The 24,244-nt window shown below is 41.3% G+C and overlaps 1 protein-coding gene across 1 annotated transcript in view; it reads right to left on the bottom strand.

Moving 5' to 3' along the window:
* Fmn2 (formin 2) overlaps window positions 1-24,244 on the bottom strand; it is a 316,927-nt gene that overhangs the window by 206,590 nt on the left and 86,093 nt on the right. The window contains exons 5-6 of the mRNA NM_001427798.1: window positions 9,176-10,755; window positions 6,925-7,069 (exon numbers count right to left, since the gene is read on the bottom strand). Of these exons, the coding sequence (NP_001414727.1) occupies window positions 6,925-7,069; window positions 9,176-10,755 (1,725 nt within the window). The remainder of the gene's footprint in view (window positions 1-6,924; window positions 7,070-9,175; window positions 10,756-24,244) is intronic.

The following is a 24,244-nucleotide window of genomic DNA, read 5'->3' as shown; positions in this document are numbered from 1 at the left end:
GAGATCAAAGAGGACGTGAATAAACCGGACTAATTCAAAGAAAGTACAAACTGCTTAATAAGAAATAAGGCAAAAAATGGAATGTAAAAAGTTAATTCAATAACTGGGAGTGCTATAAAAAAAAGGTCAAATCAAATTTTGAGAGAAAAAAAAAGGGCTGGAGAGATGGCTCATTGTTTAAGAACACTGACTGCTCTTCCAGAGGTCTTGAGTTTAATTCCCAGCAACCACATGGTGGCTCATGACCATCTGTAATGGGATCTGATGTCCTCTTCTGGCATGTCTGAAGACACAGACAGTATATGCATATAAAATAAATAAATAATTAAATAATTTAAAACTCAAACAACAATGAAATACTCAAAACACCGTGGTAAACTTCACCAGTTGAGTAGACCAAGTAGAAGACAGGATGTGGAAACTTGAAGATAAGGAACCCTTATCCTCATGGTGTCCCTATGGAGAACTCAGGGAATGTTTTAAAGAAATAAATACATAAATAAGAACTTTAAAGTTGCAGCTTTAAATATTCTATTATTATTAATTAATGTCTTCTACCAAAATGAACTAGTTTGTAATATTTGGCTATTGTTACCAGCATCTCTTTAGACAGACAAAAGGTGGAAACTATCAACATTGTAAGTAAATGAGTCAAAAAAAATTATAATCCCCAGCTCTCTGCAATTATTCTAAATCCTTTGCTGTCTGTGAGAAAGACACAGTCTGCCATTATTAACATGGCTCCAACACGACCTCCAGGTCCAATTTCTGCAAATTTAATTCCCATTCTCATGTCTAAGAAGGCAGTCCTGAACATTGACAGAGATGAGCAGGAAGCACGAGGGACTATGGGATGCAGGTAAGAATGAACTATGTTCACCTCTCTGAAACTTTCAAGCAGCAGCACACAGGAGGGGCCTGCTTTTGGTGTTGACTGATTTACTGTGGTTTAAATGAGCTTCAAGGAAATCTTCACTCACTGTTTTATTCTCGAAAGTCGTCCCTTAATCCTCTCTGCCTATCTAAACTAAATAAATTCTTCAAGGCCCACTTCAGTTTCCATCTCATCCATGCAGCCTTTATCCCTGCGAGACGCACACTCCGTTCGCCTCCTGACCACCCACAGTGCTTAGCGACTTCAGTATGTTCCAGGTACCCTGAAGATAGACCCAAGTTTAGGACATGACTTAGGAACGGTCTGTAGAAACCTCTGCGCCCTCTCTAGCATTTTGAGAGTTACAGCTGTTGCACATGATTTCTGAAATGTCTGCTGTAGTTCAGGCTGGTCTCAAGCTTCCTAGGTAGCTAAAGATACCTAAAATCCCAGCTCCTCCTGCAGCTACCTCCAAGCGCTGGGTTCACAGAGGTGAGCCACCTCTCTGATTGATGTATATATTATTTCCCTCTGCTGTACTTCCTGATAAAAGGAGAGACTCTGCTCTCTTCAGGTCAAAGTTCAAAAAGATGCAATTGGGAAATTTATACTGTCAACTATTAGCAGACAAGTTCACCAGTGAGACTAAGCACAGATCCTAGCCTTGTGTTTTCTGCAACAGCTACTGCCCTCTAAATCGGTGGAGGAAAAAAAGAAATTTCTCATCACCTGCCACAAAAACCTAGCCTGAAGGCTGTATTGTATACTCTCTTTTTAATCCTTATGGCTGCTCTGTAAGGATAAAAATAATATACTAGCCATTAAAATTCAATGTCTTTCTGTTATATATCTAGTCTGCCACAGTAATAATACCATATACACTACTGTGGTTATAAACCAAAAGAATTATCCTTGAGCATGATTAAAGGCTATATAAGTAAGGTGCATTATTATCAAATGGAATTTACCCAATGTAAAATGTAGCAAGGTTAACGATCATTAGCTAATTGTGCTTTCTTTTTTATTACACTGCTGATTTCTCATTTTAGCCATTTGCTTAGAAGTATATAAACATTTTTCGGCCTAAAGAAAACAAAAGCTAGAGTTATTATTGTTTAATCTGTTGAATTGATTGGGTATGCTGTACACATAGCTATAGGAACAGCATATTCAAAAAAAATAATAAATCTTTCAACATCTAAAACAAATCCAGATTCCACGAAACCTATGTTTGTCTAATTATAGCTTTGTATTTTGATGTGGTTTCCTATGTAAATACATTCTAAGGCCTGCAGCTGGAACGTAGAATATTAAAACCACATGTTAAACGTTATAAAGGACACAGTCTGGAGCAATGGCTGAGCAGCCAGGACTGCCTGCCGCTTTTGCAAAGGACCAGAGATCAGTTCTCGGCACCCTCTTTGGGTCACTCCCAATTGCCCCAAGGGATCAGGGACCCTCTTCTTGCTTCTGTGGAACTTAGACACACTCAAAGCATAGACTACACACACACACACACACACACACACACACACACACACACACACACACACACACTAAATAAATGCCCTTTTCTATACTTTTCATAGTTATATTAGTGTTAGGCAGCTCAGAAACAAAGTACACACATCTGCCAAATTCCCCATGCCACAGGAAGTAACATTTTAAAGGCAACTGCCATTTGGGGCGGCAGTGCCCAGAGGTTCTGTGATAGGCACTCCCCCATGGGTCAGCGGGTGCAGGGGTTCTTTGCCCATTGTTACTATGTCATTCTTAAATGAAAATCTCAGTTTAGGAGGCAATGCACGACGCCTGGACATAGTAGAACACCAACTACCTAAGCCCTTAGCACAACTGTACTAAATGTGAATTTTAACAAATTCACTCACTGTCTCTCCTTACCATAAGCCAATTTTTTTTCCTGCTTATTTTTTCTCTAACCACCTTTTCCAAAGGCTGAAATATATCTTATAAAGAATATATTTAACCTTCCTAAATAGTTTCCCCCCCTAACCCTGGGAAGAACATTTCAGTAAGACAAAGAGAAGAAATCTTTGGTAAGTTTTGTCATAATAAGTGGTCATTCACGTATCACCCGATGTGTAGAAAAATCACACAGATTTCTTTAGCACAGAGTCTGCCCTCTGTGTGCACACTTACATCGTGGGCAGCACGTTCCCTTACACTCTGCCTAGGACTAGACACTACCTGCTGCAGGCAAACCAGACAGAGGCTATTTAGGTGTTGTTGGGTAAATAAAAAACACACCATCTAACCATAACCACAGTGGCTGTCTGCCACTCTTCATTAATCAAATGCCACAAATCACCTTTCTTGGTTCTGCTTACAGAAGTTTATGTATCTACGGCAGCCATCAATCAGACACATTTTTATTTAACTAAGAAAATGTCACATTGTATGGCACCATAGCCTATGAATTTCTCAAAATCTGTTCGTATGTGTGAAAAAGGGTTTTTTCCTCCAAAAGTACTTCCAAATACAATTATATAAGTCTAATTACAGTTCATTAAATATTTGACATAAAGAATAAACACTTATTTTAAAATTTATCATTTGAGACTCCATATATATTGAAAGAAGATATTTCACAACCATATTTATCATTTAATTGTAAAGGACAAATACTCTGGAGGAAAATGGCTGGAGATTGAACTGGGTTGTGCCCTTAGTAAGCTGGGAATATCATGGAAGGTTTTCTCATGCAGTGCTTCTCTGTACTGTGGGCCAATGTCTATCCACCTCATGAGTGTGTGTATGTGCGTGTGCGTGTGCGTGTGCGTGTGCGTGTGCGTGTGCGTGTGCGTGTGTGTGTGTGTGTGTGTTGGGGGCTGTTAAATGAGATAAGAGAAGTTCTAAGAGTAGTAAGGATGCATGGCAAATTGCTGGCCCAATGTAACTTATGGTTTCTGTGTCCACTGCTGTCTAGCAGCTATTTCCCATGTTTCCCAAAATAATAGATATATTCTCCTGATTTCACTGGACATACAATTGACTAGAAGCTTCTGTTTGACACACTTTATTTCAATTACCAAAGCTTTTTGAATAAAATTCTTTCAGGTTACTGATCTCAAACTCTGAATTTAATCTTTATTCAATGATAAAGACCATGAGGTGACAGGGTCATGGCCTATATTCATATCGCCACCAACACAGAAGGGAAGAAAGCAGTCTAAATGCTTCCTAGCTCTAAAATACTCTTTAAAACTGGGCCAGAGTCTAAGCAGCTCAGACACAAACACCAAATGAGCTATTTCTAGTTTTGCTTCTATTTCTTAACAGATAGGTTTGTTATTCTTTTGGGTTCGATGAATATGCAGTTTCGAAGGCATCCACGCTCATTTACCTATTAGCAACTCTGTCAGGCTGTCATCTGATCAAGTCCTCTCACCTCTGCTGCTAACTTCCTGACGCATAATACTTCAAAATAAAAAGTAAAGAGGGCAGCGAGAATAAAGATGAATACGTGTTTCATGAGTGAAATACAAATTGTTGTCTCTTCAGGGACTTTTTTGGAACAAAAAGAATATAGAAACACAACATAAGAAACACTGTTCTATCCAGAGTATCACCCTCCTTCTCAATATGCCGGAAGGCAGTGTACTTAGCAGAGGAACGTTCTAAAATCATACTGGAAACATCTCTCCTACAACATTGGAAATACCCCAGGGACACTGTTAAACAACAACGCTTTCACCATGACCTTCTTTGTAAGAAGACAGATCACAGGAAAATCTTTTTGTGATTTTTTTTTTAAATATTTAAAGCAAAGCAGAACTTCCATTTTCCGTTGTATATACTAACAATTTCTTGAAATACCTCCATAAAAGCATTGGTGTTAAAAGCTATTCATTTTCCTGGGAATGGATCATGAGACAGCAAAATGTGTGCCCATATCACTAGGATATGTTTTCCATAAAAGAGAATGTCCATAAACACATCCCTGAGAATATACTTTCCTAAACAAAATTCAGAATTTCTCAGGGAATTAGAAGAAAGGCATTTTTCTTCCAAATGCATTCGAATGAAATAAAATTAGGTTTTATTTTTCTCCCTATAATATATCTCTTTGCAGCAGATTTTCCAGCACAAAAGAAAAAGAATTTTTATCTCCCTAAAAAACAGACTTGAACTCAGTTCTAATACTAGGCCAAATTGACACTGCAAAGCTCATCAGGGGACACAAGGGGGGTGGGGGCGGAGGTTGGGGGGAGTTTACAAAACCTCTTGGTGACAGAATGAGGTAATCCTGCTGGACTGGTATTAAACACAGATGCAGTGCTTGTATGGAAAGAGGCTATCTCATGCCAACAACTTTAATTTGAGGATTTGAGGAGATATAAATTGTACTTCAGTAAGCCAAAAACTGAGTACTATATCAAATACAGAAGTCCTACAATGCCAGCCAACACACAGGCTATCTTTCTCATCTGAATTCATTTAATGAAGCTTCTGGTATTGGGAGATGCAAAGGGAAAGACTCGTTTAGCTGAGTATTCAGTCCCCACAGAAGAGACTTCCCACCCTACAGTCAAGTGAATGTTTGCCTGTGCACCTCTCTCCAGATTCTGCCCTTTCTGCCCCGATGTTGTAGAAACAAAATTTCTATATCTGGCCATGAAAAGGTCGATGAGAAGAGGTAAGAAGGCCCAGCCTGAGAGTGCTCTATACAACTGTATCATGTGAGGAGTCGTTAACTATGTCTCTCTCTTAGAGAAAATGTGGATCCTTCCATTACCTTAGTATCCCCTTGGTGGGTTGGGGATTTAGCTCAGTGGTAGAGCCCTTGCCTAGGAAGTGCAAGGCCCTGGGTTTGGTCCCCAGCTCTGGGGAAAAAAAAAGTATCCCCTTGGACTGATTATTGTCACAAATGCTTTTTTATATTTCAATCTCTATTAAGAATAGTCGGGAATACTTATAAGCCTTTCTCCCTTAATCAACTAACCAGTTAATTTATTAAATAATTTTGATAATTGGTAAAGCTGAAGGTAGGTCATGTTTACTAGTATTGATTGATGCCTACCAGAAGCTTCTAGAGTGCAATATAATAGTCTCAGAAATCGAGTAAAAGATCAACATTTGTCTAGGTTCATATCCTTACAAAATGCCTAGTACTAGTCTGTCCATCCAGGTTGCTGCTATGGATTGTGGGAGTTAATCTATCCTGTTCTAACACCTCCATCCCTGGATGGATTTGTTGATGACCAATGTGGAGGTGTGGTCTGTTCTGAAATATTAACAGAAGCAATGCAGTTCCATGTACCTTGTTGCAACTTCCTGGTCAGATGCAGAAAGTCTAGGCTCCATTGGCTGTCACGGGTTTGGAGACTGGGAGAGAGGAGTACTAGGACATGGCCTCATTTCTTCCCACTAAGACTGACCTCTTCCACAGTGTCGTGCCTCCCACCTCACACAAAGTTATAAAATGCAGGTATTTCTCCATTGCATTTCTAATGTCTCCAGTTCACTACTGTGAAGTGTTGCCAATCTTGTTGAACGGCATCCTGGAGACTAAATTTAGAGTGTCATTTCATCGCCAAGGCCAATGGATCTACCCATTCAAAATGTTCAGAAATGTGTTTCTTCAGACACCCTGCTTCCTTTCTTTTTCTGATTCCTGTCACAGGTTAGATCAAAGGATCTTTCAAGTACAGTATAAAGAGGTAGCTAGGTTTTAATGGCACCCATTTAAGCGATGATGGCAAAAGTATATTCCTTGCTGGTCTCTTTCCATGGATATTAACCCTCAGATGAACTCAATCAAGGAAAAGAACAATAACAAATAAACAATGGCAGAGAGTAGGAAATGTGTACCAATGAAAAATAGTCAGGGTGTAATCTCTGGACAGTTTCACCTGTTCTTCCTGGGTCAATCTTACTTAACAACACATTCTAAATTTCCAGCCCTACCTTGCTATCTGTCGAAGGTCCAAGGAGACACACCAATCATAAACCATTTCGGGCTGCTCTCCTAATGAAAGTTCAGACTGTGTTGGAAGGCCACTACAATCAGAAAGCAGAGAAATACTCACTTGTTTAGCCTTTGTCTTTGAAATTGTGTCAGAAATAGGTTTCTTTCTTTCCTTCACTGCAGTTTTAGAAAATAATTCTTCAAATTCATGACAGTCTATGGATGGCTCTTCAATCTTTTCCCAAATAAGCGAAGGGCTGGAATCTCTAAAATTAATAAAAATAAAAAATAAAGGGCAAAGTCCTACATCATGATGATCAAAAACAAAGAGGACACAGAGAAGGAAGAGAGAGGGGGCACTGAAAGAACATAAGGAGGAAAGAATGTGTTACCAGCTTGATGAAAAGCTAAAATGTCATCTATGTGAATAAGACATGAATACTGACAACTTCCTGATACTCCTCATTATAAAGTCACCCCTATGAAAACATCAAAGCAAGCGCCTCTCAGCATGGGCTAGAGCAGCAAGGAAGGCTTGATTACCCACATCCTGATTTGACTTAGCCTAATAGATTAACTGAGGGTTAAAGAAAAGTAAATGTCTCCAAGGCGAGGTGAGGTGGTAAACACGTTTAATCCTATCACTGTGAGTTCAAGGCCACCTTAGGCTACACAGTAAGTTCTAGGTCCAGCCAGAGCTCTGTTATAAGATCCAATCTCAAAAAATTAAGTGCTGGATTAATGCATACACACATATACATGTGTATTATGTATGTATGTGTGTATATGCATTATAGGGCTTGAGAAATGGCTCAGAAATTAGACACTCTTCTTGCTCTTCCAGAATAATCTGAGCCCAGTTTCTAGCACCCACGTCAGTCAACTCACAACCACCTGGCTCTCTAGCACCAGCAGATCTAACGGCCTCTTCTAGCCTCCAAGAGCACCTGCACACGTGTGCTGTACATACATACATGCAAAGAAAGATAAATAAAAGTCCTTATAAAAGATAAATGTTTCTAAGACAATGCCCTCTCTCTGAGCATTGCCACCCACCTGGCCACTGTCATTTGCAGTGCCCCTAAAAGAAAAGTAAAAGCCATTTATAAAGAGTGCAGGAATGAAGGAGAGCATATCCTGTACCTGGAGAGATTGGGTTTGACTACAGCTTAGAATGATATGTCAAGGGCTGGGGACAGGGTCCACTGGTCTGCTCTTTCAGAGGTCCTGAATTCAATTCCCAGCAGCCAGAGGGTAGCTCACACCCATTTATATTGGGATTTAATGCCCTCTGCTGGCATGCAAGTGTACATGCAGATAGAACACTCATATATGATACAAATCTTAAATACAAAAATACCAAAAAAACACCCAGATCCATCAATGTATATAAATGGTCACACACAAGGAAAACAGTCTAGAATGGGGGGGTTCAGAATATATAGCGTATCCTCTCCTGAAAAGCTTTAGTGAAGAGAAAATCAATACAAAAATTGCAACAGAATCCTGTTCCTAAATGCATGCCCCTTCTTTGAAATACATCAAAGAATTATAATAAAATAGAATTTTAAAAGCCAGAGGCATCTAAAGCGTGTGCTTTTCGCACCTTTATCCCTGTATTTAATGACCAAGCCTTCCAGCTCAGTCTCAGAGACTGGGGAGAAGATGGCATGTAGACAACCTGAACACACTGTGGAAAAGGTGTTACTTGGCAATGGTCATTCCCAACCATGGCTGTGTGACTTGGCCTTGTTTCCCCAGAAGTCCCAGGGCACTCTCAAAGTTAAGGTACTTTATACACGTAGTTTGGAGGTGGCTTTGTGTGGTGTTTTTATCAAGACAGACTCCTAATGCAAGTTTGTGCCTTTTAAAGGTGCAGAGCTCATCCAGGAAAGTTAGAGTCGGTGTTCCCATGGATTCAATATACATTCTTGTCATTGGTTGATAATAAAGACTTAATTAGCAAAAGCAAAGACTGCAAGCTAATTGTGCAACAAATACGCCTGCTTCTGTGCTGCATTTGCGGACAAGCCTTGTTTCAGATCATTTGAGCATATGGGGCAGTCAAGACTTGTAACTACAGGCAAAAACATGTATGCTAAGAAAAATGGACCCCTTTATCTTGAAAACAAAACACTACATATAGATATAATTTAATCTCACACAGATGCAAATATGCCATATTTTTCTACCTTCGATGCTGCCAAGAGAAAAGTCTGCAAGGTTAAATAATCACTTCGGGGAAAACCGATGTTAAAAATCGGTTTTATAGTTGTATTTATAATACATTAAATTTTACTTCCCCACGAAGTTCTACAGTAAGTGTCCCCTGGTGGAAAGAAACTGAAGGTATTAGCTTGCTTTTGGATTACCTTTTACTATGGAGTTGAATTCTTGTCCAATAGAGAGGTTTCATTGGTCGGCAAGGCTCTATTGGCTGCTTCCTAGCCACTCTGTCCTGATTCATCCCTAATCCAAACAAGCCCGTTGGCAATGGAGGAAAAAGAAATCCACACCCTTGAGGTGCAGCTGGTAAAGTGCTACTCCCATCTTGTGAGGAGAGAGGAAGACCTGAGCCAGGTAACTGTGGGGGTGGGGGGATGCCTGCCCCAGGGGGAGGTGGGGCTGGAGGTGGAACCCCCATACCTGGTAGAGGAGGAGGTGGAGGAATGGCAACTCCCGGTAGAGCAGGAGGAGGGGGTATGCCTACTCCAGGTAAAGGAGGGGGAGGAGGTATTCCCATTCCAGGAAGTGGAGGGGGTGGGGGTATTCCCACTCCAGGGAGAGGAGGGGGAGGGGGAGGGGGAGGAGGGGGGATAACCACTCCAGGTAAAGGAGGGGGAGGAGGTATTCCTACTCCAGGAAGTGGAGGGGGTGGGGGTATTCCCACTCCAGGAAGAGGAGGAGGAGGAGGGGGTATTCCTCCTCCTGGGAGAGGAGGTGGGGGAGGTATTCCTCCTCCTGGGAGAGGAGGTGGGGGAGGTATTCCTCCTCCAGGGAGAGGAGGGGGAGGGGGTATTTCCACTCCAGGGAGAGGAGGGGGAGGGGGTATTCCCATTCCAGGGAGAGGAGGGGGAGGGGGTATTCCCATTCCAGGAAGAGGAGGTGGGGGAGGTATTCCTACTCCGGGGAGAGGAGGGGGAGGTGGAGGAGGGGGTACTCCTGGTCCAGAGAGAGAAGGAGGTTGTGGAGGGGTTGGCAGCATTTGTGGTCCCTGTAGATTGGTAAGTTGTAGGGCTGGGGCTGTAGGACTGGGCAGAGCAGGCACTGTTATGTCGGAGAGACAGGGAGGTGGGGGAATTGCTGTGCCCAGGCCAGGCATGAAACTGGAGGACTCTGTACAAGGCAGAGGTGGTGCAGGTGGGATATTACAGCTGTTTTCAAAGGAGGAGAAAACAGAATGTTCATGGCTGGTTTCCAACTCAGGATGCAGAGAAGGTTGGGAGGGCTGTCCCTGACTATCAGCCCCAAGGAGAGAAGGAGGTGGCGGTAGTTGTGATGTACTCTGCATGGCTGGTTGGGCATCCAGCTGTACTGATATTCTCCTTGGAGACACAATCAGAGAAATCTCTGAACAGAATTTTGTCTGAGGTCCAGAGGATGAGGTTAGAAGGGCTGACTCTCCACTTTCAGCTGCAGGGGGCCCTGGGAGACCCTCTGGTGGTGCCTTTGGGGGTGGCAGTGTCAGGATTCTATCCTCCTCTGTTGGGGAAGTCTGTATTGATTTTGCCTCAAGAGTCCTTGGAGGATGTGCAACCTTCCCATGCAAACCAAGAGCATCTAGACTGACGTCTGCTGAGGCTGTCAACCCATTCTCAAGTCTGGGTCCCTCCAAGTCCAGGGATGGATATTGCTTTTCTAGCGCAGCTATTTTTGTACGCAGATCCTCAATGGTCTGTTCCAGCTGTTGAATTACAGTTGCCTGCCCTTCAGACTTCACATCGAAAACTTCCTGAGAGACAAGGAGTGTCACAATTAGTAAGATAGTGGAAAAATACAAATATCTAAAAAAAAAAAAAAGCAAACAAACAAACAAACAAAAACCCGGGAAAACTACACAAAGTAACACTTGGATTGCCTCCAGAAAGATTCTGCCACAGAAGATTTTACTTTCAGAGTGCACCCTCTTTTCTACCCTTGGATTTTAAAGTGGTTCAGACATACTCCGATTGGATCCTAAAATCCTTGTCTGTCTCACCTTTATACAGTGCCACTGAGGATAGGCCACTTTGATGGTTAGTTTTAAATGTCAACTTATCACAATCTAGAATCACCTGGGAAAGGAGCATAAAGAGAAAGTCCCTAAATCAGGTTAGCCGGTGGGCAAGTCCGTGGGTGTTTGTCCTGGTTACATTCATTGATGTGGGATAGAAGTACCCGCCCTCACAAGGCCCTTGAACTGTAGATGAGTAAAGAAAGCTAGCAGGGAAGAGAGAAATGAATGGATGCTCTGCTCTTGACTGGGGATGCATCCTGACTAGTGCTTCAAGTTTCTGCCATGAGTTCTCCTTAATGATGGACTGTGACCCAGAATTATAAGACATATTATTTTTCCCTGATGACTTGATTTTGGTAAGAATGTTTTATCACAATAACAGAAATGAAGCTAAAATAGTAGCCAAGAACAGGGAAGAACATTCTACAAGATAAATGTTTGCCTTTCTGACTATGAATTGGTGCTATTAGGACATTCCCCAGAGTCTCTGGGAGTTACATTAGAATTTTAAAGGCAATCACTATTTTTTTTAGAAATGATCAGAGTCTCCAATAAGGATAAGTGATGGCTTATTGACACATAAAGTCACGGGCATACACATTATGAATAGGTCATAATCCTGTTATCACATTTACAACTTTAATATTTTGCTCAAAGCATTTCAAAAGGTGTTCACTGATGGTTCTCCAAATGTTATAAAGACAGACATTTTAAATGAACAAATTTGGAGGGTACATATGATTTGTATAAACATAGGCACACACACACACACAAACCCCTATATCATAATTTTTCAACAATATCCATACAAAAGACCATAATATTAATATATACAATTGGTTTCATATATTTTCTAAGTAGTCCATGATGAAAAATGTCCCTATTTTATTTATCCTATTTTATTCCCTATTTAACCACTGTACCAATCTCCATGCTATAATTAGAATGTTAACAAACATAAGTAACATAACCATAAGAAAACTCTAACAATGAAACTCATCTCAACAAATCCTTGACCATTCGGCTTTTTCTTTTCATACCAGATTACTCATTGTAGCATCCCCACTTTCCTGGCATGTGGATAAATGAGGCTTCTAAATATTAATCAGAGTTCCTATTTGTTTCCATTAATGGTTATAAAAGGGTTCCTTGAGGAACCAGTGAGATGACTTAGCAAGTAAAGGCACTCATTACACTATTGGGTTATTACCAAATCCAATGATCTGAGCTTGATTCCCTAGAACCCACATGCTAGAAGGAGGGAATCTACTGCTGACAGTTGTCTTCTGCTTTCCACAAGTACACGTGATGTTCATGTACCCCCATGCACATAAACAAACAAATAAGTGAAAATGTAAATTTTTGATGAATGAAATGCAGTAAAAAAAAAATTACAGAAGAGATGTACCAAACCCAATTCGTAAATGCTATTAACTAAGCTAACCCATTTTTATCACCAATTTAAATATAGAAAAACTAGAAGAAAATCACTGGACATCTAGAAAAATAAAGTGAGAGAAGAAAAAGATTTTGTGATCATGGCTGCACACTTTAACAGCTATTAGAGTTCTAATAAATATGTATGTCACCACATTTATAGACCATCTACTCAAACACACTCAACGCTAATGATAGTAGGAGTTACAGTAGCAGCAACAGGGAGTATTAGAAGACTTTAAAATTCTTAATTATATAGCCAGTTAGCAAGAGGTTAAAATGAGTCATATTGCACAAGATAACTGGTACCAGACAAAGTCTTCTGGAGGATTTCACTTTGACATGGCTGCAGCCATGTAATAATATCCTGATTATACTTACATAACCCTTATCAGCCTTCCTTTATAGTTTCCCAGCACACTGTAAAAGATGAAGAATATTGGAGTCGTATGTGGAGCTTTATGACTGGGCTCTAATGCTAGGAATGTCCCTGACATTAATATTAGTGTGAAATAAACCAGTTGTGCTCTTGCTTGGATAAAGCCACATTTAACTTCACCAATATACACAACTTTACTTCTGACTCTATTCAAGGGAGTTCATTGTTTTTGCTGCTTCTGAGGACCACAGTTCTGTGAGTAAGTATCTAAGAAATCATGATTCTCAAGCTGTCTGCCTCCTTCAGCGCCACAGCATCCTGGAGCCAGTTCTCATACACTGGGACTGACCTGCTTAGAACAATCTCTTGAGTGGAATCCACTCTAGATAATGGTGCAATTATTGGCTCACCCAACTAAATGCTTCCTTCCTCTGTTTGTAGAAATGGGAAGAAAATGACACTTAAAGATTCCCTTGCAGCTAGGTTTAACCTGTTAGATGATGTCACTGAGTAGAAAACACTAAGGGACATGTCGAGTGTGACAGTGAGGATCTGGATATTTGAAGCATCTCTGTAACAAATGTACAACTTGCATTCTAATTTGTGACTGTCACCCCAAAAGTTTCAGATTTCTGGGTAGATTAAGAACATCCTTTAAACTTTCCAACGTATCTATTAAAACATCTTAACAAGCAGCAACCCAATGTGTTCAACTCGTTCAGCATCAAAGCCTAATTGGTAGAATTGAAACCAAATTTTCCGATTAAGTTGTATGGAGAAAAATGAATTGGGTTCTTTTCCAAAAGAGTAAAATTTAAAAGCTAAATGATCATATCAATTACTTATTTGGGACTGAAGCTGTGATTCAGTAGTAGTTTATTTCCTAGATGCATAAAGTCTTAGATATGAACCATGTAATGACGGGAAGGAGAGAAGAACAGGTTTTTATCATAGAGAAAGCTATATGAATTTTATAATTAAAATTTTTTTTAGTTATGATTCTATGGTATATGATTCAAACAATCAATTTTCACCTTTTTTTTTTGATGCTAAGAAATACTACAGCTTCTGAGAGATTAGCAATTTCCCTCTCACATTGCATTTGTATTCTATGGCTTAAAATATCATGAAATCACTCATGAACTAAACCTGCTAAATGTTGTATTACATCCTCAGTGAGGTAATTCAGACCCGAGAGGGCGTGCATGGAATGTACTTACCAATAAATGGATATTAGCCAAAATAGTACAGAATACCCAGGATACAGTCCACAGAACTCAAAAAGGTTAACAAGCTGAAGGGCCCAGTGAGGATGCCCCAATCCCATTTGGGAAGAAGAAGAAAGCAATCCTGGAAGGTTGGTGGGGGCACAGAGGAGGAGGGGCCTGGGTGCGAGAGGGAACAGGGAGGGGAAGGGGGAGCATGATCAGGTGTTAGGGGAAGGGGGAGACAGGACTGAAGCCCCGAGGGCCTGTAGAAAGAAGGGAAACAGGCAACCTCAGCGGGCAGGAGGTGGGGGGACCCTCTAGAATGTACTGGAGACTTGAAAGGTGAGAGACTCTCAAGACTCAAAGGGAGGGACTTTGGATTAAGTGCTCTACAGTGGGGGAGGGGGAACTTGTAGAGTCCACCTCCAGTGGAGAGACAGGACATCAAGTGGAGGGATGGGGTTGCCATCCTACAGTCAAAAACTCTGTCTCAGAATTGTTCCTGTCTAAAAGAACTAGAGACAAAAATGGAGAAGAGACCAAGCAAGGGAAAAGAGGTTCGGTGACAGGCCCAAATTGGGATCCAGATCAAGAGGAGGCCCCGGGGCCTAAAATTGTTATTGATGCTGTGGTGAGCTTGTAGACAGGAGCCTAGCTTGGCTGCCCTCTGAGAGGCCCAACAAGCAGCTGAATGAATTGGATGCAGACATTAGCACTCATCCAATTGGACAGAAGGTGGCGACCTCTGTGGTTCAATTAGGGAAAAGCAAGTAGGGCAAACCTGTAGGAGGACCAGCAGTCTCAATCTGCAACCCTGAGGTCTCTCAGACACTTGACCACCAACCAGGCAGCATACACCAGCTGATATGAGACCCCTAACACATATACGACAGAGGACTGCCTGGTCTGTACTCAGTGAGAGAAGATGCAGGTAACCCTCCAGAGACTTGAAGCCCCAGGGAGTGGGGAGGTCAGGTAAGGTGGGGATGGGGAGGTGGGGACATCCTCTTGGAGTGGGAAGGGGGCAGAAGGAAGAAAGTATGGGATAGGGAGTGGTCAGGGTATGGACTGGAAGGGGAGTGAAGACTGGACTGTAAAAAAAAGATTAAAGAAAAATCATTTTAAAAAATTAAGCTTTTGAAACACATTTCCACATTTTGTGTTTTCCCATTCCTAATGGTAATAAAATGTTAATGCATATTTAAAAGAAAAGAACAGGAAATAGTAAGTGGTGCTTTGTGAGAAAGGGAAAGGACTTAGGGCTGAGCCGAACACTTTAATTAAATTTACTCGTTTACTTTGTTTGTTTGTTTTGTGGTATTAGGTACTGAAGCTAGGACCTCATCCTCGATGTCCCATTAGCCCTTGCTATACTGATTTGTCTTTCATTTTGAGGCAGTTTCCAAGACTGACTTTGAACCTGCATTTCAGACAGTCTTTCAACTTGTAATGCCCGTGTGTCAGCCTTTGGGTAGCTGAGATTACATGGTTGTAACACTAGGCCAACCTAAATATACTCAATGTACTAATACGTATCTCATTCACTTTTCAAAATAATGAGATAAGTAACACACTTAAATAATTTAAAGAGTTAAGAAAATAAAGAACTGATAATATAGAAATATACACATATTTTAAGGTTTAAAGATTTTCAAGTGTATGGCACAGCAAGAAGTACAATTAAGAAATGGTAGAGAAAATGGTGATATAATAAAATTCCGATGATAAATCTATAATATATATCATAACTAGTTGTGTGGTGCCAGGAACGAACAGAGTTAAGGCATTCTTGAAGATGTTAATAATCACAGTACAAAGACAGGAGATAAAATCCTGTTAGAGAAGTTTTTCTTACAGGTAAGTTTATAGACAAAGAAAAAGGAAGAAAAGATGGGATGAGAGAGATTTTCCTACTTTTTACATTATTTCCACTTCAGAGGGGGAAAAAAACCCCACAGTTTTCCAGAATTTGCATTTCCTTTTTGACCACATTTAACTCATTCCACAGAATATCAGAAGGTCCAATCTTCTTTTTGTTTTATCGAGGAAGCAGAGTAATTAAGTTCTTCCCATGCCAAAACCTAAGATTTTCAGCTCTCAACTTAGCTGAGTCATCAAAGAATCGTATCTGCCCTTCCTTATCTAGGGTTACCTACCAAGGGCTGGCTGGCTCTTGCAGAGGACTAACTCACAGCACCCATGGCAACAGTGTCTGTTGTATTCTTAGGGACACAGTGTATTGCTTGTCAACAGTAATGTTCATTTCTCCATGGGTTATCTTTTATTTTGAGGAATTTACATGTTAAATATAGGTCATTATCAACAAAAAGGCCTTGCTGTCTTCTGGCCATGTAACCAAACATTCTATGCTCAAGACCCACATGAAGAGAAGATCTGTGGAGCCAAGCCACTGACAAAGCCACAATTTAATCTCTAAGAGACTGCCAGGCACTCTGTGGTCCATGAAGAGTCCTCGAGTTAGGAGCCTGTTCCCTGTGTCCAGTGCCTGGAACGTAAACTCCCATTTCTCAGGCTACAACTCGAAGATGTCTATCCAATTCTCAAAGGACTTGACATTGGAGAAACACACTCTGTTATCTTAGACTTCTTCCCTTTACAGAAATGCTCTCAGCATTTCCAGAATTGTGCAACAGTTTATCCAATGTTCATGGCAACAGCTATAAAAGTTACGTCACTCTTTTAAAAGAAGGGCAAAGTATAGCTTTGACATTTTATGAAGAATCTTTATAATAGTTTTTACTTGTAGACAGATTTAGACAAACCTGTTTGAAACAATATAAAAAGCAATGTAGTTATGTAGTACCGATTTTGAGATTATCTGCATTTACAAATACTGTTTCAAATCCCCAAATAATCAAGAGAAGTAGACATTGCTCTCCTATTTGGCTCAACAATTCTATGCAATCGCATAGCCAAAAGATTTCTTTTCCTGTATAATCTTAAATGTGGGTGGTGATGGTCAGTTCTTATAAATTGTTTGAACACTTGAATATCGCAAAATACAAAATGCCACTGAGAGAATCAAATGTTAGCCAAAAACATGTTCTCAAGTGCAAGATTATTTGATTCCCAGAAAAAGAACCCATTACAGTGACATTAAGGTTACCATTGTCACAAAAGATGCCAAGATACACTCAAGCAAGTTTTTGCTGAGAAGCTAATGGCCACATCTTTAAAGTTGTTGTGACAGCATGGTCCTTTCAGAGACTACAATGTAAAAACTACTCATGGTAAAATAATACTAAGTTGATTTTGTAAATGGTGACATGGCACGCATAATTCATTGTCTACCTCACTCAGATTTGTAAGCTCTGCTGATTTTTATGTCCCTTTATTGACAAACAAGGACACTACCCACATCTACACAAGAGGAAAGTTACTCCTCAGCAAGCCATGTAAGTTCTATCTGTCATGTTTTGAATTCTACAAGAAAAAAAAAAACCCACTAAGGTTTTGGAACAAGCCAATAGCATTCTAGATTTACAATAACTTAACATATGCTAGACAGGATCCCATAGATAGAAAGTAAATCCAGATTTCAAACAGGTATGATTACTTACACAAAGTAAAATACAAATAATTTCAACTTTTAGGGCAAATTTCAAGAAAGGGGGAAAATACTAGGACATATGAGATATAAGAAATTATGGGTAACTTTTCAAGGGTTTGTTAAAGTGGAACTCATTACAGGGAACAAGAGCTTCTCAGAGTTCAAACAGAATGTATGGGGAGAGAGGGAGAGAGGGAAAGGGGAAAGGGAGGGAGGGAGGGAAGGACGGAGGAAGGGAGGGAGGGAGGGAGGACTATGGAGCTAGGGCTGGATACTGGATGTCTTCATTTATCATTCTCTGCATTGTTCACTGAGACAAGGTTTCTCAATGAACTTGGGGCTTAGCATTTTTTCAGCCAGGCTAGTGGCCATGAAGTCCCCAAAATCACCTCTCTCCACCCTACACATAGTACTGGTGTTATGGGTGCACACAGCCAGCCACACACAGCTTTTAATGTGGGTGCTGTGAAGAACTTAGGTCTTCAAGCTACAAGGGAGTGCTCCTCCACTGACATATCTCCCTAGAATCTCCGAACTTTATAATAAAATCAATACTAAATTGTTGAAAATTATAATGTGCTTAACCCAAAATGAATCTGGTAAAGTCTATGCTACGTACATAAGACATGTGACATACATGTGAGGAAGACAACTTAGAAATAAAAACTGGTTAACTAGCCATCCTCTTGTTATTTAGCATAACAGATGACCAATAGATTGATGCGAAGCCAAAAGGAGTCATTGATTAGGAACCCTGGTAGATGTGATAATATATTTGGGAAAGATCCAAGGTAACAAGGAATCAGATCAATGTAAGGAGGGAATCTGCTGCTCTCATTCTCCTGCTTTCGGAATGTCCATCCACTTACTGAGTTAGTATTCTGGCAGACTGCTGGATCATCCTCTGAGCAAATACATCACTACATTTACCCAGACAGTACCAGAAAGAAGAAAAGTACTCTGATGAGCGTGACTCTCTCATGATGTGTGGATGGAAGGTACCATCTCTTGAGCACTTATTTCCCTTACGCTACCACTCAACTGCTGTCAAATGGCAGCAAATCCTAGAGAAAATCAAATGCAATAGATTAAGACTGATAGTTGGTGATGGAGAGTTCCCTAGACCCTGCCATGCTAACATAATTGCTCTCCCGATGCTACTGGTGCTCACCCGTGTTATCAAACACAGTGGCCTTCATCCTGGCTATGACTCCTACTCAAGACTCCTACTCACCTCGTTCTTCATAAAACCTTTTTCCCTCTCGACTTCTACAATGTCGAACTCCACTTTCTCATCTTTTCCCTAAAACCTTCTCTGCTTTTGCTCTGATTGTTTAGTTTTGCTTTTCAGTAGGAGCAGCGGTCGGGATTTTATCTTTACGTAACTTAGCTGCAATACACAATCAAGAATTCACTTTCTCGTCCACCCATCTCTCCTCTCTGCTGGTTACTTCCAGTCTTTCCTTCCCATTGCTACTTGGATGCTGTATCTGCTTGGCTCTTACTGCTATTTTATACCCTGCCATTGGCCTTAAATCTAAACTGTATCTTAACCTCCAACCAACTAGCATGTCCTAAGAGCTTTGAATCCCTCTTAAGAGCTGATCAATGTCTCTCATGATGAACAGTCCCAAGAATCACTGGGGACTTGTTCAACCCTGGCTTGCTATCTGAGTCCCTAGGGTTAGGAATACAATTCCATTTCTGATCAGTCTCCAGTTGATGCCAGTGTCACTCAGATTAATCTGCACCTGGCACAGTAACCATGCCCACACCCCTTCCTTGGTTATCATTTCTTCTGCATCATTTAATCCCTCAGCTGAGACTCACAGCATCTCAGGACTGCATGCCTAACTGGCTCTGCTGTGTCTTTTACTGTCCATCCCAGCCTCCTTCACCAGGCAGTCTACTTCCTTGTCAGAAACTTTGACCTCCGCTCGCTGAGAACATGTTAATTTCTCACAAGGCTCATAAGGTCTTTAATGATCTGTATGATGAACATAGCCTATGTCATAGTTAAGATATGAATCGCCCTCCTCCTCCTGAAACGGTCACCTGTTGGTTGTGTGGTCTCCAATTCATAGGGCTATTGAGGAGGGCATGGATTATGAGGGTGCCAAGTTCATCAAAGGATTAATCCATGCATGACCTCCTAACCAGGACACTGCATCTGGCTGGAGAGAGTGTATCACCTGCTGCATGTTTCTGGAGGCAATCTTGGGCCCAGGCCTAGGTGGTTTGGGAGGCTTTTGTCACCTGTCCACCTGGAGTTGAGCCACTTTGCTCCACAGTACACTGTTGCCCTGTGTTCTGTTTCACCAAGCCTGGGCCTAGAAGCAACACAGCCAAGAGACCATGGACTAAAGCCTGAAACCACAAGCTGACATAAGCCTATCCTCCTTTAAACTGTGACTAACACCCCATCACCCATCTGGCCTACTGCAGAGTGGATAGTAGTAGGATTAAATAAGATATACCCAACCTGAGTTCTTCAAACACATCCTAAGCAAAGTCTTTGAAAATCCCCAGTTATTCAGTGCTGAACTACTCACTGTTCCTTAGGTGCAGTGCAAATACAAGATTAGATTCCAGATTTCTGCAAGCCTTGGGTCACATCTGGTCACATGATCCATGGGTACCTTTTTCTTTTTTTGAAACATGTGTCCCAGAAGAACGATGTTTCATTTAAGACCTGTTTTTGATTCACTAACACTGAATACTAACACTGGCCCAGGACTCTCTAACTTTTGTTAGAACAAAGATGGACTAACACGTAGTCTTTTTACCAGGTCCATCAAGGTCTTCTGACACTTAGGAATGCCAGCAGCATTTTAACACTAAGTGTAAAGCCATGTTAAGCAGTGAAAGCACCAAGGAAATACCACAGAAACATGCAAGGCAGGCCATTTAATAAACCACACAAAAGATACCTGTTTACAGGTTTCTCTTTGCTCAAATTTACCTAAGAAAGTACGAACTTCACAGAACAAGATTTTTAACCGCATTGGACAGGTTTGCAAATGCCTGCAAACACACCACAGAATTGTAAACACTGCAATCAACTTTAGCCAGTAGGTGAGTTCACAAATACAGAATCCATGGATAATGAGGAGCTCAATGGTACAGCATTGGCTTAGCATGTACAAAAGGCTCCGAGCTTGATCCTCAATATTGACTAATAGAGACTATCACTCTGCTGCGATGTCAATTAGCAATCTGAGTGTTGACTACTCGCATTTAAATCCCTTAGAACCCTTCAGGCAGGAACGACCTATAAACCCATTTTATAGGTGAGGAAACTAAGTCATTGAATAAGATACTTTCCCATGAGGAAAGTCACACCTGCTATACTCATTTCAATAGATAACATTGAATTAGCAGTTCCACTAAGTCTGTTATGGTTACAATATGTACCCACACAAGTCGTGTGTGGAAAATGTTATCCCCGGGGCAATTTTAAAAATACTCCAAGTTATGGATGACACTTGGAGGTGATACTTTGGAGGTTAAGTAATACAGGCTGTTGTCACTAGAGTGCAGTGCATTAGAATCTTTATGAAAGAGAAATCTAGGCTGGTAGTTTCAGTTTCCCTCAGCAGCTCCCTGCTTTCGTATTCTGAGAAGGACATGGAGACATGGAAGTGCTACACCCTTGTGCATTCTAGCCTCCACCCCGGCGAACTAAATAAACACCTGGCTTCCTCAAAATACCTATTTCATGACCTTCAGTTTTCTAAAGCATCAGGAAACAAAGTAAGACAAGGTCGAACAAAGATTGTCTCTGGTCCAAACTGGAACCAGGTCCCTCTGAGGCTTCAGTCTTGTTTTACAAATATTTGACTACACACTAAGGTTTCTCAAGGCCACATCCTTAGACTGCCACTATATTCTCCCTTAGTGTGACTGGGAGAGAAGATCCAAGATTGACAAAATCTTTTGTCTGGTTCAGGAGCAGCTAGCTAAAGATAAGGCACCATCTTTTCAATTCTAAGACAGGGATGGAGTCCCAGCTTCTGTCCTTGCCAGCTAGCAGACAGGACAAACCTAAACTTGAGTGTAGTGAAGAACCCTTGTTGTGTTCATTCCTGGACTCCCACAAGCCTCTTCTCATCCCCTCCTCCTTGCTCCTCCTTCATTCCTTAAAAAAAACTCATTCGTCTCTGTGCAATCCAAAGTTGACTTTGGTTCACAGTGGAATTTCCCCCTATTGTAGTCATAGCCACTGACTAAAATCTGTCCCTAACATCCTCATCAGGGTCTGCTTCTGCTTCCCTCTGACTGTTCTCCAGCTAATTCTAGAAAAACTGGCATTTGTGCTCAAGACTATAGCCCCACAGCCCACATCCTCTGTGAGTAAATTTTCTACAACTGCTCAAAGACGTGCTCTTTGGTCCATCTCATCAGCATGGTCAACATATATTGATCCATTCAAACAGTTCTCTGGGCTCCATCAATCTGCCAGACTCCGTGTTAGATACTGAGGAGACAAAAGAAAGTATAGACAGTATCTTCTGTATGGGGCTCAATCCCTGTACATAAGTCCAATGGTTCCAGACAGAAGGCCTAGGCACAGTAGTTACAGTGCGAGGACTCCGAAGGGCTCTGGAGCATGAGGTTTTTCACACAGTGAGTAAGGAGCAGTCAAAATGGAACAATTTAAATGGAGTAAGGGCAAGCATGTCCATTTTATAAAAGGGCATCTGAGGGTCCACGAGAGACAGGCAAGGGAAGATATGAAGGGTAGTAGAGTCTTGAGGCAATGACTTATTTTTCCCTAGACCAAGCTGAATCTGGAGGAAAGACAGTGAGAGATAAGGCCAAGAGGGCAATGGCAGGAGGGAGACTCTGAATGTCAAACTCACAGGCCTGAAACCTTTTAGAGACAGAGTGAACAGTCCTTGAGTAAATCTGAGCAGATATCAGGGGTAAACAAGTTTGTGTTTTCAGAAAGATAACTCTGGGGCATCGTGCAGGAAGAGATTAGAAGAGGTCAAGATGGGAAGTAAGGGGACCCATAAGGAGACTGCAGCTATAATCCAGATAACAATGGGGTCTGGGCTCAATCATTGCCCAGTTGCATACCCTGGGCCAGTGGCCACCAGTAGAGGTCAAGTCTCCATAGGAGGAGTAAGTTAAGCTGCCTGTCAAGTCAACTGGACAATAGTCACCCTAATGCCAAGTTCACTTCCAGTTCTGAGTCTCTACTAGTTCTCTCCATCTGCAATGCTCTTCTCTTCCTACACTTATGCAAATCGAATCAATTATGAAATTACCTTCCTAAGACACTATTCTTCTAAATTTACAGTCTCTCTACAACTTTACATTTCTTTAATTACTCCAGTACTCTACCATATACATTAAATACCTTGGCAGTCACACCGTGTCTTCTAAGTTGGTTTGTAGATATCTGGAAAAGATACAGTCCTATAACTGAAATGACTACTTCTTTTTCCGTTGTTGTTCTTTTAAAATCTATACTATTCTTATTGTTTAAAATCGAAATGCAACTCCCATTTTAGTAAGCCAGCATCATTCCTAACTACATTCTAAATATTTGTCCTTTTACACTCACAGATAAGTATAGGTCTCACCTCTCATTCAGGAGACATCTCCCAGCAGATGGAGATCATTATAGGAAACCACAACCAATAAAATGTGGGGAACAGGTGACTTGGGGTGCTCAGCACCCACCGACACGTCTATAACACAACTCCTGCACCTAATGCTTGACGACCTTAGCAGAAGAGGGGGCGGAAAGATACGAAAGCTAGAGAAACTAGAAATTCGCTTTGAGAATTCATCTCTTAGAAATATCAGCAAAGCTACACTCCCGTAGTCTCACCAACATAGCAGCCTAAACAAGACCCTAGCAAAGACAACACCAATTGACATGTCTATGTGAAGGGGTCATATTGCCTTCTAAAAGTCTTTATGCTTTTACCCTGTCTCCTCTAAGTGTCTTAGTACACAGCAGATCGGAGATGCTTAACCATGGGGAAGGCATCCTTTCATAAGCAAGGCATTCTCCTTCGTTGCTATTCCAGCCGAATAACTTCCTCGCCTTTGTTTCCTTTCTCCCATATAGATGTTGCACAACACGCACTGATTTTACACTAATTCTCAACAGAGCAAAGCTGTTACCTCCAGTGCAGCTCTAAGCCCTCATCCATTTCCTTCTCCACACCCTAAACACTGCTTCTCAGCTTTCAAATCCAATGCCCAAGAACCAGACCGGGGAGCATACACCTTTAATCATTTGGGAGGCAGCCGTAAATGGCTATCTATGGGTTTGAGGCCAGCCTGATCTACATAGTGAGTTGCAGGCTAGACAGTGGTACCCAGTCAGACTCTGTCTCAAAACAAGGAAAACCTGATGAGTATCTCCTCCTTTTTCTGATGCTAAAATACCTACACTGATCCCCTTGGAGTGTCCATAAAACAAAAATGATCTTTCCAGAAAGGTTGTATCTTCCCTGGTACATGGTGTGGTAAATACTCTCTCAAGGGCTCCAGCTTTGTGTCTGCATCTCTGCCAAGGAGGATCTGTGTTTCTGTTCTTCTTAACTACCTGCACCTCCTGAGACCCACGATTTAACTGCTAACATGTTTATTGAGCACCTAAAATGATTG

This window comes from Rattus norvegicus, chromosome 13, assembly GCF_036323735.1.
Source record: "Rattus norvegicus strain BN/NHsdMcwi chromosome 13, GRCr8, whole genome shotgun sequence".
NCBI lineage: Eukaryota > Metazoa > Chordata > Mammalia > Rodentia > Muridae > Rattus > Rattus norvegicus.
Note: the sequence above shows the minus strand (reverse complement) of the source record. Positions and strands in the feature narration are given on the sequence as shown.